Source organism: Callospermophilus lateralis, chromosome 4, assembly GCF_048772815.1.
Source record: "Callospermophilus lateralis isolate mCalLat2 chromosome 4, mCalLat2.hap1, whole genome shotgun sequence".
Taxonomy (NCBI): domain Eukaryota; kingdom Metazoa; phylum Chordata; class Mammalia; order Rodentia; family Sciuridae; genus Callospermophilus; species Callospermophilus lateralis.
In genome coordinates, this window is record NC_135308.1 from 116,575,295 (window position 1) to 116,591,016 (window position 15,722).

General features: G+C 42.2%; 1 protein-coding gene across 1 annotated transcript in view; it reads left to right on the forward strand.

Annotated features, from left to right (window-relative positions):
* The window catches only part of Rassf3 (Ras association domain family member 3), a 73,707-nt gene extending 60,396 nt beyond the window's left edge, over positions 1 to 13,311 (forward strand). Inside the window, exons 2-5 of the mRNA XM_076854823.1 lie at positions 3,444 to 3,551; positions 5,539 to 5,776; positions 7,629 to 7,738; positions 10,588 to 13,311. Of these exons, the coding sequence (XP_076710938.1) occupies positions 3,444 to 3,551; positions 5,539 to 5,776; positions 7,629 to 7,738; positions 10,588 to 10,737 (606 nt within the window). The 3' untranslated portion in view covers positions 10,738 to 13,311. The remainder of the gene's footprint in view (positions 1 to 3,443; positions 3,552 to 5,538; positions 5,777 to 7,628; positions 7,739 to 10,587) is intronic.
* The last annotated feature ends 2,411 nt before the right edge of the window (positions 13,312 to 15,722 follow it).

Genomic DNA, 15,722 nt, shown 5'->3' on the forward strand with positions numbered 1-15,722 from the left:
TCTCAGTTATCTACATATGAGTGATCCAGGGGAAGTTGCTCTTTCCAGACTGACTGGCTCTTCTAATTTTCCTCAAGCTTCTAAAACTGTTGACTGTGGCCTGCTGATGTGGAGGGGGGTGGGGCTTTAAGGATGGATGCTAAGTTCAGTATTATCAGCAAAACCTGTAAAGAAGAATTAACAAGCATTACTTAACTCTTTCTTTGCTCTTAATACACAGCCTTCACCCCTTTTCCTTCTCTTCATTCTTAAGAGTTCTCACTTAGGTGAAGCCCTTAGGATGTGTGTTTGCTATGGTATACATGCAGTTAACTATTTGGTGTGTGTGGGTGTGGGTGTGTGTTGGGAGGGGACCCTGGCCTTGCCTACCTCTAGTCCCAGTCCTCACGTGGAAGTTTTGCCTCTTTAATCATCGCAGTGAAAGCAGCATCAGATCTTTGCAGATGGATTCTTTATTAGACCAGGAAGTGCTGCGGAAGTGACTTACTGTAGTCTTTTCATTGGAAGGAAGTGAGAGAACCAGCTCAGAAAGGTTGGTAACCCCAGAGCCCTGTATGCTGGTGACAGACCAGGGGCTGGATCCTGGGTCTTGCTGGAGCAGTGTGCTTTCCACCCCGCCTTCTCATGTCACATCAGTGACTGCACAAGTCCCTTATTGTTTTCTTTTAAGTACTCTGTCCTTTGTATTTGTGGAAATGTATCTGTGGATTCAACCAGCCAGTTGCATCATTAATAAAACATGTATAGACTTTTTTTTGCCTTTATTTCCTAAACAATACATTATAATTGTTGACATAACATTTATATTGTGTTAGGTATTATAAGTTATCAAGTAACCTAGTGTCACATATCTGTAATCCCAGCGACTTGGAAGGCTAAGGCAGGAGGAGTGCAAGTTCAGAGCCAGCCTCAGCAACCTAGTGAGGGCCTAAGCAATTTAGCGAGACTCTATTTCAAAGGAAAAAATAAAAAGGATGGGCGATGTGGCTCGGTGGTTAAGCACCCCTGGGTTTAGTCCCCAGTACCAAAACAAAACAAAACCAACAACAAAACCCACAGTACATTGTAACTGTTGACATAACATTTATATTGTATTCAGTATTGTAAGTGATCTGGTGATGATTTCAGGTATGTAGCAGGATAAGCAAAAGGGTATATGCAAATACTATTCCATTTTGTATAAGGGACTTGAGCTTCTGAGGACTTTGGTATGAAGCGGGGAAGCATCCTGGAACCAATATGCTGCTGATCCTGAGGAACAATTGTTATGTGTTGAAAGTCTTTGAATAATTTTTAATACTTAAGAGACAAAGGCTACCTCATTTTCTTCTTCAGCGGTGGTCAGTAGGTGGCTAATTGTGGACTGGAAAGAGCAGAGCAAGCCAAGATGGGATACATGTTTTAAATTTCCTTGGAAATAGTCACTGAAGCTTTTGAAAAGTTAAACCACAGCTTTCTTCTCCCCCCTAACCAGTGACACCAAAAATAAGATTTGTGCTGGGGTTTTCCATGAGCAAACAGAATGCTCCTGAGGGGCTTACAGTGATTCTCCAGTATTACCAGGCACATTGAACCCCCCAGACTTGCCAGGACAGTGCTGAAATGGAAAATGCTGAGATAATGTATAGTTAGGCACCCTCTTAGGGTCTAAAATCAAACAACTTGAGACTCAGTGGCGCACAATTTCTTTTATACTCTATTCTCCATTCCTGCCCGCTGTGGAGTGGCCATTCCTGCTGTATTTATGACTTTAGCTCTCAGTGAGTAGATGGGAGCATGTCCTGCCTGGAGAATATCCAGTCTGGCTGAGCAGGCATATTTTCAAAATTCCTATTTTTTTGCGGGGGGAGCATGTTTGGGGAATGTGAATTATCAGATTTTAATTGCTCTTCTCTTGGTCTTCAAGATTTTTAGGCCCCCCTGTCTTTCAAAGTTGCTATTTAGGTTTGAATCTGATTGTGCAGCTTTTCTTTGAGTTTTCAAATGTTAACCTACACCAGAATCTTGGAGACCAGTTTAGTGGAAACAACAGAGGACCTGGATTAAAATGCAGCTTGGTCTGGTACTAGTGGGGTTGTCCTTGGATAAGCCACTTGACTGTAAATCTTCTCTTCTTATCTGCAACATGTGGATGCTGATTAGCTCATTCGGGAGAGGATTAAATGAGAAAACCCATGTGGAGGTTCTTAGAGGTCTCAGTGGTTGGAGTTAGTGAGGGTTGGTGAGCCTGAGGTCAGGCTTCAGGCAAGTTCTGCCTTCCACTGAACAGTTTCTTTCTTTTAGCAGGTTAATTTACTTCCTAGAACTTGATCTCATCTGGAAACTGGAGTAATAATGCCTACTTTGTTTGGGGGGGGGTTGGGGGGTTGGGGGGGTGGGGGGTGGGTGGGGTGGTAGTGGTGGTGAGGGGGGCTGGGGTTGTGGCTCAGTGATGGAGTGCCCATCTGGCATGCATGAGGCACTGGGTTCGATCCTCAGCACCACATTAAAACAAAATAATGTGTCCACCTAAAATTAAAGATACATAAATAAATAAATATTTTTTAAAAATAATGCCTACTTTGTTGGGTTGTTGGGAGAATTAAATGTAATACAAGTTCAGTGCCTGGTATACGTGTCTTTGTGGGGGTCACAAAATACTACAGTTTGACCATTCGTGACCACATATTAGCTACTGCAAAATGTCATGCACTGGTTGAGCTTTTTAGACAATGAATTATTAATGAATTCTTCACAGTATTAATGAATTCTTCAAGGTGTGGGAAGGTGAGGGTAGATGAGATTGGAGTGGAGGTAGGAGTGGGTAGGTGGAGGGAGTCATGCTCCTCGTTCTTGGCATAGGGATTTGTTTGGAAGACAAATTACCTTCTGTTAGTTGTATATAGTTTGACGGGTCAGTGATTAGTGCTGATTAATTAATACCTACTAACTACTGTACTTTTTGTGGATACCTTAGAGCTCTTAAGATCCTAATGTTCACAGAATTTGCTAAATAGAAGCTTTTGGTGTATGTCTTTAAATATCGTTTAAAATAGAAATGGCCAGATTAGGAGACTCTCTGGGAAGGATCTTTTTGTAGAAGGGAAATTTACAAAAACAGTTCTGCAAAATAATATTTAATGAAGTGTTGCTCTTAGCTGCTGACAGATTTGTTTTACTTGCTATATGCCTTTGGAAGACTATAGTCTGAGGAATAAGGACCATATTAGTGGATGAGACTGGAGAGTTAGGAAGAGAGAGAGAAAAGAGAGAGAGAGAGAGAGTGAGAGAGAGAGAGAGAGAGAGAGAGAGAGTGTGTGTGTGTGTGTGTGTGTGTGTGTTTGAGATAAGGAGGGTAAAGTGCTCCCAGGTGCTCTTATGTGGAATATAAAAACAATCCTGGCTTATCTGCATTTTTTTCTGTGATCATTAATGTGTGACATGGCTCTTGATTTTCTTTCTAGGATGTGGAGAAAGAGAAGGAAATTCACAATTACCTCAGCAAAGAGGAAATCAAAGAGAAAGTTCATAAATATAATTTAGCTGTCACAGACAAGTTGAAGATGACCTTGGTAAGTACCCCAATACTATTTAGGCTGTCACCTGTCCAAAACCAAATAGAAGTTGTTGGTAGTATAATCTATGTATTTTAAAATATTCAAATAGTATTTCGTATGCAGAATAGAAAGATAAGACTATTTCTGCAGCTTTCAAATTAAATCTGTATTTTGAAATAGCTTTGTCTCAAAATCAGTGGTTAGGTTAACCTTAAAAAAGTGAAATTTGGGGGCTGGGGTAGCGGTAGAACACTTGCTCACCTAGTGAGTGCGAGGTCCTGGGTTTAATCCTCAGCACCATATAAAAATAAATAAATAAAATAAAGGTATTGACAACTACAACTAAAAAGTAAATATTAAAAAAAGGTAAAATTTTATTTTAAAAGATATTGTGACCCCTTTCTTTTCCCCAAAGGATTTTCTAGATTATCTAATATAGAGATGGTAACCAGATTCTAATAAGACCTCAGGTATATTCTGTCTTGTGTAAAATAAGCATGAAAGTGTCAGGAAGATTTTGTTCCCATGGATTGAGTACGTTGAGCTAAGATGTTTTTCCCCTGGCTGTCAGTGTAAGATAAGTACATAATATTCAGCTTCCTATGTTGTTGTTACAAGCATCTACAAGGTTGTACCACACTGTTTGATGCACTGTGGGGAGTGGGGATGTAGGAGGAAGGAGGTCAGGGCTTGGGGGTGATGAAACGGATCGACAGCAGAGCTACAGTATTCATGTTCCTCTAAAATGAACTGGCCTCTGTCCTCACTCACTGATTGCCCTGCCATTTGGTGACCTCCCATGCAGCTCCTGCCATCCGTTGGGGGCACTTTCCAGGGCCCCTGAACCCTTGCCTCACTCTATTGCTTGCGAAGTGAGTTCATTAAAAGATGGCCTGTTTTAAGCAAATGAATTCAGGAACCCTTGGGAGGAGGAGCTTTTAACTGTGAAACTTTATGATAAAGGATCCCATCCTGGTGGCAGTGTGCCCAAAAGTGGGGAGAGGAACAGATAATCCCAAGATTATTCTTCATTATTTCAATAATGATAGTTCTTTTTCAAACATTTTTCATCAAAGGAGAAAAGTTCCGCCTGCCATGGTTTTTATTTCTTCCCCCATGGAGATTAAAGCAGATGCAAATTTCCATATTCTTTCCAGGATAAAAAATTTCAAGTGTCGTACAATGTACGAACAAGGGAATTAGTTTTGCAGATTCATCTTCTGTAAAGGAAGAAAAATAAGGGGCCACGAAGGAGGTCTTGAACATTCTCCTTGAACTGTGGTATTTGTATGTGACGCCTGATGACTTGTTTTAGTAAAACACAACTGTCGTTTTTTTTTTGAAGACAAGCCATTATTACTGTTTTGGCAACTGAGACATAGTACTTCTACTATAAATTAGGATGAATATTTGTAATATCTTTAGGTCACATAGTAGGTTGAAGTTTAGAAAAAAAATATGTTACTTAGCATGTGGTCTAGTATGTACCTAGTAGCCACTAGGAGCAAAATAGCCTGTTTTCTTGTCAGCTCATCATTCTTAGGTATTGCAGAGTCCTAACTGTGAGCTATTTTGGGGGGTCATAGCTAGTCATCAGTTGGGGATGCCGTTTCCTATAAGCATTGAGTCTAGGCATATCCTTCGATCTTTCATTCATTTGGGTTTGGCTAGCATCTGTTCCACTGGCTATAAGCTCACAAATGGCCACTGACCTTTCACCTGCAGTTTGGAGGCCCTGGTTCCGGGGCTGGTGGCTGAGCAGGGGAGGGCATCTTCGGTCGGCACATCTGCTGAGCAGACTTTGCTTCTGCAGGCGCTTCGCTGCGGTGTGTTAACCTTCCTCCGAGGTCATTCCCTTGGGGGAAGTTTTCAGTGAAGTCGCGCTGCAAAGCTTCAAGTGAAAAGAGCAAGAGGAAGAGCTTCCTGTTGGGCTTTGATACACTCCTGTCCTAAAATGTGCTGACCACATAGCTAAGAGTGGCTTTTCTTCTTCCCTCTTCAGAACTCAAATGGGATTTACACTGGTTTCATTAAAGTGCAGATGGAACTCTGCAGACCTCCACAGACTCCTCCCAGCGCCGGGACAGTCACCCCCAGCAGCATTGGCTGTGTGAACACACTTCACATCAGCAGCACCAACACTGTCGGCGAAGTCATCGAGGCCCTGCTCAAAAAGTTTCTTGTGACTGAGAGCCCGGCCAAGTTTGCACTTTATAAGCGTTGTCATAGGGAAGACCAAGGTATGCTGCCTCACCTAAAAACGAAGATGGTCTCTGCTTCTCTTTCTGTCCTTTGTCCCCATGAGCCGGAAGGCCTATTTTTTACCTGTGTCAAACTGCCCCCACCTGGGGGCAAGTTCTGGAAGCTTTGGTGATCATGGCAGACACTTAATGTTTCCTGGCTGTTCATGGTTTTGAGTTGAACATTTGCAGGTCTGAGGAGCTTAGAATCATCTGCATGTGTTGGGTGTTTCTGTAGGAGTTGTTGATATGCACAGAGGAGCTTTGATTAGTGGGAGCATAGTGGCTTTGATTTTAATGCCCTTTAAGACACAAAAGAATATTTCTATGCTTGAAGTTTTCAGTAGCATGATTTACATTTGATGCTCATCTGCACACTCAGTGGCTTGCTGGACCTGTATTCTCGAAGACCTTGAGGATGGGGAGGCCCATATCAGCACATTTCAACTCACTGATCAAAGTGGCCCAACCCTGCATGCTTCTGTTTCCTTAGCTGGTTGTTACATGGGGACATTTTGGCACTCTGCCTCTAGAGGCACATAAAATGAGTGAATAGCATTTTGATCTGGGGTCTGTCTGAGCTTCATATCCATGTTCAGTGGGTAGAAGGAATTTTTGATTACTTCATGAAACTGAATAAGATATTCTAGGTCAGACAGTCTAGCAGAAATTGATACCTGTGGTGACAACAGCAATTTATGCTAATTTGGAAACAGTATGTGTAAGTCATGAACTCTTTGAGCTTGCTCTAGTTTTTCTCAGTAAAGCCTAAATTCGCCATGAAAGAAAATATATTGACCTTACTTGATAGTAGTGTTCTTTAGTTACACAGCATGAAACATAGCTAGTTGCTGAATATGAGTACATTTGTTTAACACATACCATGGGGATAAGCCCTGCAGAATACAAAGGTAAAGAGGTCAAAGGTCCCATCAGAGAACACAGGCTCAGCAGCCTGGGAGACGTGTGCATCTACAGGGAAATTGGCACCTACAAAGCAGTTGCACCTGGAAGTACCCAAATATTGTAGTTCTGCTCCAGTGGCATTTTTATCTTGCTAGCTTCGGTGTTAGCTCATCTGGACTTCAGCTGTGCAGCCTGAAAGTGAAAGCATCTTGTTGAAATGACTGACAAATCTTTCAACAGCACAGGCAATACCAGTACCGCGCGCGTGAGTGTGTGTGTGTGTGTGTGTGTGTGTGTGTGTGTGTGTGTGTGTCGGAGAGAGAGAGAGAAGGGAGACACTGTTGTAAAGCCACCAGAGCTTCTGTTTTGATGCTTCATTCATTTGCGGTTGCCAATTTACGTATCTGTGTAGAGATTTGTTCTAAGAGTTTTGAATTCATATTCTTTGGACAATATATTTTCATTGTCAAAAGGGCTGAAGAACCTTTTTAAAAGTTTCTTACTGCCAGGTGGAGTGGCGCATGCCTATAATCTCAGCAAGGCCCTAGTTACCTTAGACCCCATTTCAAAATTTAAAAAGGGCTGGGGGTGTGGCTCAGTGGTTAAGTACCTCTGGGTTCAGTCCCAAGTACCAAAAAATTAAAAAATGCTTCTTATCTTGCTTTAAAGGAACATAACTAATTAAAAGCATATTTGGGGACTAGTAGCTGTTTAAATTTATTCTTGGAAATTATTTCCTCCTTAATCAAGGTACAGTTTATATTGGGCCAAGAGAATGGAAATGGAATCCATTTGGCTCCCCTGTGGTCTGCTGGTACCAAGCTGAGGGGAGGATGGGTAGACACAGACACATTGAATTGGAAGGAGAGGGTGGCAAGGGGCATGGGGCCGAGGAGTGCTGAAAAAAACGTAATTGTGACATGGTGCTGCTTGTTTCTTTGCCTAGTCTATGCCTGCAAGCTCTCAGACCGGGAACATCCACTCTACCTGCGTTTGGTAGCAGGGCCCAGAACCGACACACTTAGTTTTGTTCTTCGGGAACATGAAATTGGAGAGGTAAGTGATTGTGTGATGTGACTTTAAACTACACAGAACAGCTGGCCCTGTTTTATTGCTCTAGTCTAGTGACTTGACGGAGGAGGAGGAAGCCGAGTGGGGTGGGGGACATGCAAGAGGGAGATATTTTGAATCATCAGAAATAAACCCAAAATTAATCCATAGTGTAATTTCCTCGAAGCACTGTATTGGTCTGCGCTTCTCCTGGGTGGGAGGAAATGCGACTTTTTACTTGTTGGTATCCAGAGAGGCATTTTCAGCCCTTCCCACCTCCACAGGGCTCTGAACCAGCTAAACTTTGAAAGTTGACACTCCCAGTGTCTGCTACTAAGAAAAGTCTCCAGGCTAATTTCATTCTAAAGGGAAATAAAAGGAAACGTGATCTCTTTGCCACAGAAGACATTTAACTTTCTAAAATATTTTTCCCCCTTGCCCAAATGATTAAGAAATGATGTTTTACATACGTCTACATCATTTGACATTTTCTCTCTTGGGAGGATTGTATTTAGACCATTAAAAACAAAAACAAAACAAAACAAAAAAACACTTTGGACTGTCCTTTACATCAGTTGTCAACTTTAAATGACACTTGAGCAAACTTCCTGAACTCTGGGTCTCAGTATTCTGCTAAGAACAGGAAATGGTGTGAAATGTTGCATGGGACAGCAAAAACAGGGTTTCCAGCTTAAAAGTTAGGAAACAGGACTCTGTTTCCTTTTGTTTGCTGTATTTGGAAAATGACCTAGTTTTTCCTGCCCTCCGTTTTAAAATCTGTAAAGAGGAACTAAACCCTTTAAAAGGCGAGGCCCTAGGTAACTTAGTTTTGAGTCACAAATTGGAGAATATATAAATGTGATATATAGTATATTTACATATAAGTGTAAATTAGAATTACTCAGGGAGTTTTAGGAAGATTGTTTTGCTTCTATCATCTTGAAGCTTTTTAAGAAATTCAGTCATTCTAGGGAGAAAACTGGGTGCAGAAGCTTTGCAAGGTGGGCAGCGTTCCTCCAGACCTACTCTGGACACAAGTGTAGTTTCATCCACATTTTACACCTCTTGTTATTGGATTTTTTTTTCTTTCAGCATTTCACATAGTTTAGTGCAGCTAGAGCAACACTGGGGAGGAATTGTGTTTTGAAATTAGAATTGTGCTTTAATGTTCTGGACTACTTTATTGAACCTTTGTTCAGTGTTTGCTTTTCACTTATTGAAGGAAGCTAAACTGGGGGAGGAAACTTTGTATAAGCTGTCAGGGGTGGGAGAGAGAAAAGATTTTATAATGTCTCTATTTTTAAAAATGAAATGTTAAAATTTTTCCATATTAACAGAGTGTTCTAATGTAGAAAGTTGTGCTCTCCTACTCCTTGTTTCTCATTTTCTTTTTTTGCTACTAGGGATTGATCCTGGGGGCACTTAACCACTGAGCCATATCCCTAGCCCTTTTTAATTTTATATTTAGAGACAGGATCTCACTGAGTTCCTTAGGGCCTCACTAAGTTGCTGAGGCTGGCTTTGAACTTGCAATCTTCCTGCATCAGCCTTCCAAGCCACTGGGATAATAGGTGGGCGCCATCGGGCCCATTTTCTTTACTAACCAGCTTTAGTTTACCTCCGGGAAGCCTTCTTATCATTTAACCTCTTTGGTGTTTTTTTTTTCATGCTCTTTGGTTCTTTTCATGCTCTTCTCTGTGCATTTATATTGGGTTATCTAACTAATTCTACCTCATTAGACAGCATTTCTATCTTTGGCAGTGATTCTCAGCCAGGACCTAGGGTCCTCTTTGGGTTAGGAGGGCGTCTTTGAAAAAAACTCGCCAGATGATGCCAAATACTGTCCTTGATATTCACTGCTTGAGTTTAAAAAAAAAAAAAAAGTGTATTTTGTGCGTACTAAGTGTACTAAGTACTTTTAGGGAAACAGAAGTCAGCCTCAGGGGCAAGAGACAAACCCCAAATAGTGAGAAGTATGAATTTGCAATGTAGGTGAGGTGTAGGTGAGATAGATACTAAGCAAATAATTATTAATAATTCCAAAGTCTTGGTTGTGATCAGGGCCACCAGTGCCTAGTGAGAACTTCTAAACTTAGATGGGCAGGGAGGAGTTGTGGAAAGGCCTCATGGAATCAGTGGCATTTAAGATGAGCCTTGAAGAGTGGGTAGGAGTTTGGCAGGTACCGTGGAGCAGGGAGACTATGTGCCAAAACCCTGGGTAGTGAATGAGGCACAGTGTGAGAGAGACGGGGTTGGAGAGGTTTTGGGGTCTTTCGCGACTTAACCTAAACAACCCAGGGAGCCTGTTGATTGCATCCAAGCAGGGAGAGTCATGACCAAATTTGCATTTTATAAAGGGTTGGCTGTTGGGGGAGCAGATTGGTGGGCTCAAGTGTGCAGTGAGGAGGCCAGGTAGGCTGTCCCAGGGTGCCATAATGATGGCAGCCACACTAGGGATGAGCAGAGTTGGAGAGAAAGGGTGTTGGAGAGGTGTTTGGGAGGTGATGAGATTGATTGTGGGAGGTGAGAAAGCAGGCAGTGAAGATGGTGATCAAGGTAAGATGCAGAGAGATGTTTCTGAGGCCTTGGGGGGGATCAGATCAGGTGAGGAATGAGGCAGGTATCTAATGGAGGTAGGGATGTGGAAGTCTTTGTCCTCAGCCATTTTGAAGAAAGAAGCAGGTAGGGGAGCTAGGGGCTGTTGGGAGTGAGCTGAGTGGGAGTGAAGAGTAAGAAAACCAGGGTTCTGAGGAGCTGGGCCAAGAAGGGAGGGCAGCCACAATGCCACTTGCTCAGGACAGCTTTCCCTCTGGACTCTTGAGTTAAATACCTGGCACTTTTTTGTATTCTCACAGTGGGAAGCTTTCAGCCTTCCAGAACTGCAGAATTTCTTGCGCATCTTGGACAAGGAGGAAGATGAGCAGCTGCAGAACCTGAAGAGGCGCTATGCGGCCTACAGACTCAAGCTGGAAGAAGCCCTTGGCGAGGTGTGGAAGCCTGGCTAACGCCGCGGGCATCTGCCAGGAAGGCCCCAGTTGGGACCCATGTTCAAAGAGCAGCAAGTGCCTCTCTTCAGAGAGCTGTTTTCTTGCCCCATGATGCTAGGGTATTCCCCTTTTATCTCTAGACTTAGTTCCCAAAGCCTGGTCACGCAGCATGCCACACCTCATGCATCCTGCGTAAGGGACTCTGCGAGCTTGTTCTGTTACGGCATGGCGGTGTTACCTCTTGCAAGCTGCGAACCTGTAGGCATCAGGATCGTTCTAGAGTGCTTGAAAGCATGAACTCTGGGTTTTTTTTTTTTTTTCCTTACTCTATTCTAGTTGTTTTAATTATGTGATGATGTTAAGCTTTAGGATGTGCAAATGAGTTTTTAAAAGCTTAACAAGGAATCTCTGAATACTTGTCCTATGTTGAAACTACCTGTCTGTATTTTTGTTTTCTAACAGTAAAGGAATCTACCCATGTGAACTGAAGGCACAGGAATCTAGGAACTCTGGGGAATTTGGGAAGGATTTTGTAGGAGTTTGACAAAGAAAGTAAAAGCAAGTTTGGAAAAAGGATTGTGTAGAGGTGAGGGCTCTGAGGGCTGAGGAAGGTGGCAGGGGTAAGTTGGTGGTAGAAAAGAAAGGCCTTGTTATTTGCTTGTAAATGAGTTAGATGAGAAGCATTCAGTGTTGAGATGTTAAATGCGTTTTAGGATTACTTGATTTCCCAGTGAGAAAAATGTGGGGCAGAGCCAAAGAAGTAGGAGCTAACCCCAAGAAAGGACCCAGCAACTCTGGAGAATTAGGCAGGTGGACGGAGGTGAGCCCAAGGTGGGTCTCATGCAGCTGGATCTGACCCCTCCGTGCCTGGACACCCAGATTCTCCCCTCTTCAAGTGAAAGGTCCTACTGGTGTGCCTGGTCTGTGTAGGTGGGGCCTGGTCAGTTAAATTCATATAATATAGTTGTGTCTACCCCCCACCCCGCTGTTGTTTTCAAAGTTGAAAAGAAGTTTGGGTAAGGGCAGGTGTTTTCTCCTCGATTATCAGCCAGGAGGTTTATCAAGTACAGGACTCACATCCAACTTGTGACAACCATTCCTTCTCTTTTATTCCATCCTTCCTTCCTTTTCCTCTTCATTACTTCCTCCCTCTCCCTCTCCCCCCTCTCCTCCCTCCTTTTCCCTCTCCCTTTCTTCTGTTCTCACATGCTATAGAACAGGGATGTTGAGTAAAGACCCAGCACTACCACATCATCCTCAGTTCTGAAGGACTTGACTGCAAGGAGGAGGGCCCTCAGGATCGAGGGAAATCCACACTCAGCTGACCACACACCGGGTGTTCATAGTGGAACTATTGAACAAAAGTGCATGTTCAACCAAAGAAATGCATGTGCAATAGAAGCCTTCCTTAATACAGGCAAAATAACCTCATCTTCTGCAGTGACTTACAGATCTGAGAACAGCGGGGAAGGTGTGCTGTGGTTCCAGTGGGGCCTTACAGTCACTATTTATAATCTAGATTTGTTTGTTTATAAATTCCCAAGGAATTGTTAACACGTTGGTGACACCTAATGGATTCTTTTTGAAATTCCAAGGTGCTTCAGTTCTTTGCCTCGTTAGTGAACTGTGCCTTTTACTGCATTATCTGTTCCCTCTTGGTGGCTCTTCTGACTTTTCAGAGAATACCCATCTTGTTGGAGGCAGATGTACATGTTGGTTACACTGTGCCACATAAAGTTACTTAGACAATCAGATCTTCCTAAGCTTTTAAGGAAAGTTGTGGGGGGAAAAAGTAGAACTAGCTATAAATTATGCATGGCACACCTTGTTTAATTTTGCATGTAACTTCTTTTTAGTGCATCAATGAGGTTTTAGTGACATTGTCATCCAACACTTGGCCTTTGTTGTTCAGGGAATGCCTTCATGATTTTAATACTGGTTTTCCTATTCAGACTGTGGATTGGGTTTGAATATACTGTTATCAACCACCTGGTCTTTTAATTACTCATCCCAGTAAACTTATAGTTTGTGAAGCATTTATTTCTCAGATTCATGACACTGTTAGAACCTGAAGTAGTAGCTGATGGGTATCTGTGAATTTTTTTTTTTTTTTACTTGAAGTAGATTGTCTGAAATAGGCATATTTTCCTCTGTGTTTATCCAAACCTCCCTGTCATGTGCACTACAAATTACAATTTGGAAGTTACTGTATTAAAATTCTGCCTGTTCATGGTTCTAGAAGAGTGATGTTCTCTCCCAAACACTGGTTACTGCAGCAGCATTTTTAATGTTGTAAAATAAAGAATAAAGGCTCTGAAGGCCAAAGATTTTAAAAGTCATTTTACAAATGTTATGTTAAATTAAAACTGAGCTTTGCTGTAATACTGTTTTCTCTTCAAAATGTGATGGTACAGGAAAGGTGTTATATGAAGGGGTGGTATTGCAGGGGAGCATTTTAAATTGCAGAAGTAAAAAAGTTATAATATTTATAATTTTGATGAATTTATTTTTATAGGGAAGATTTTTCTCCCCTGAAATTTTTTCTCAAATGGCAAAATGTCTTCATTATTAAAAATTGAAATTGTTAGTTGATGTTTGTGTGTTTTTATTTATAATATGCTGGATTTAAGAGAAAAAGTCACAGGAGTAGAATCGACTATAAAGAATTACTATACAATGAACACCCTGTGATCACTACCAAAATAGAACCTTGCCCAGTTCTTTGGAAATCCTCTCCCTCCACCCCCATTCTTGACCTGAGGTCTTCTACCCCTGAAACAGAACATTTTCAACATACAGTGGTATTTGCATTTTGGGCCAATGTGACTCTCTCTATATACAGAGGAAGAAGGGCATTTGGGGACAGCAGTGTGGGCTGGGTCTACCCATTCTGCCTCCATGCCTGCTTGCAGGGCCCTTTTCACGACTACACTGCCCCCTAGAGGGGTTGGCAAAATAGAAGCCAGCTTGCTAGGGAGAAGCATTTCAAGTACCAGAGCTGCTTCATAATGAAGATATGATAGAGAATTATGGCTCTCAATAGTTTTCCTTTTTCACTGAAATATCCAGAGGATTAGGATTCTAGATTGGGAGTTCAACCTGTATTGCAACCCAAGGTACTGTGGGGTTGGGGGGTGTCTTTTGGAATTTCATCCCTTAAAAGGAATTAGTTTCCTGCCCTAGGTTTCTTTTCAGAATTTGTTGCCAATTGAAAACTTTTTTTTTAATATATTTTTTTAGTTGTAGGTGGACACAATACCTTTATTTTATTTTTATGTGGTACTGAGGATTGAACCCAGTGCCTCACACGTGCTAGGAAAGTTGTCTACCATTGAGCCACAACCCGAGCCCCCAGTTGAGAACTTCTAAATAAATATTCTTACGTTGCAAAAATATAGAATTTTCACGGTGGCACGCACCTGAAATCCCAGCAGTTCAGGTGGCTGAGGCAGGAGGATTGTGAGTTCAAAGCCAGCCTCATCAAAAGTGAGGTGCTAAGCAACTGAGTGAGATCCTGCCAGTAAATAAAATACAAAATAGCCTGGCTCAGTGGTCAAGTGCCCCTGAGTAAAATACCCAGTACACCCCTCAAAAAAAAAAAAAAAAATATATATATATATATATGTATAAAATTTGTGTTTCCCATGCCGCTTGGCTTATAACTCCCTCTTCAAGGCAGGCCATAGAAACTATAATCTTCCCCTCCCTTTCTGTCTTGGAGTTGGCTATAATGGAATTACCTTGGACTGGGGTATAGCTCAGTGGTGGAGTGCTTGCCTAGCATGTACCAGGCCATGGGTTTGGTCCCCAGCCCGCATGTGCACACACAAGAAGAAAAAGATCATGTCTGATGTAGATCATTAAGATCCCAATTACAGAAGGTGTCCTGCCCCACACCTGGAAAAAGGAATACTGTACAGAGGCCAAGGAAAATCTGACAGGCCTTTCTGGGAAATGCAAGTGAAGGGAGGTTTCAGACAAGCAGGAATAAAAAGGTACTGGCAGTAAGATTTCGGAAGTAGCATTAGATCATACCCTTTTTGTCGTATCATTTGTCTACACTGTTCTCCAGGCTTCAATCATGCTTGCATAATGAAGTCTCCTTAAAAACCTTTCAGAAAGGTCAGGCTGAACAGATGGAGGTTGCCGGAAGGTGGTGTGCCCGCGGAGCATGGAAGCTGTGGCCCTTCCCACAGGTGAACCTCTGCATCTCTTCATCAGCAGCTTTTGTAATATCCTTTTAAAAAGCTAATAAGCATAAGACATGTTTCCCTGAGTTCTGTGAGCCTTTCAAAAAAAAGATAATTAAATCTAAGGAAGGGGTTTTGGAAACCCTGATTAATAGCCAGCATCAGAAACACAGGTGAAAGAACCTGGGCTTTTCGATGAGCATCTGGTGTGTGGGGCAGTGGTGGGGTCTGAGCCCTTACCTGGCATCTCCTGGTAGAGTGTCAGAACTGAATTGGATTTGAGGGCACCCAGGTGGTGCTACAGAATTGTTTGCTTACTATTTGTGTTGTCAGTGTGTAGTAGGAAAGACTAAGTTGAGCTGGTTCCTTAAATATCATTGGTAGCTGGGCACTGTGGCCGCATGCCAGTGATCCCAGTGAGTCAGGAATCTAAGGCAAAAAGATTGCAAGTTTGAGGCCAGCCTCAGCAATTTAGCTGAGGTCCCAAGCAACTTAGTGAGGCCTTCTCAAAAAATAAAAAGTGCTGGGTAAGCATCCTGGAACAAAATAATTAATAACAACAAAATAAAAATAAAATATTGTTTAGTTGTATACATACATTTGGAACACTGTCAGATGATCTTAATTAGGAGTTTTGTGCTATTGAAAGGATGAGTTTATTATAATACCCAGTGCCAACCAAGGGCTGACCACGTGTCAGGCATTCTGAAACACTTGGTATGTATGTACCCACATGTTCCCTTACTAGGTAGGTAATGTTATTATCCTCATTTTACAGATGAGAAAACACATTGTCGTCCAGCAGCTTCGTCT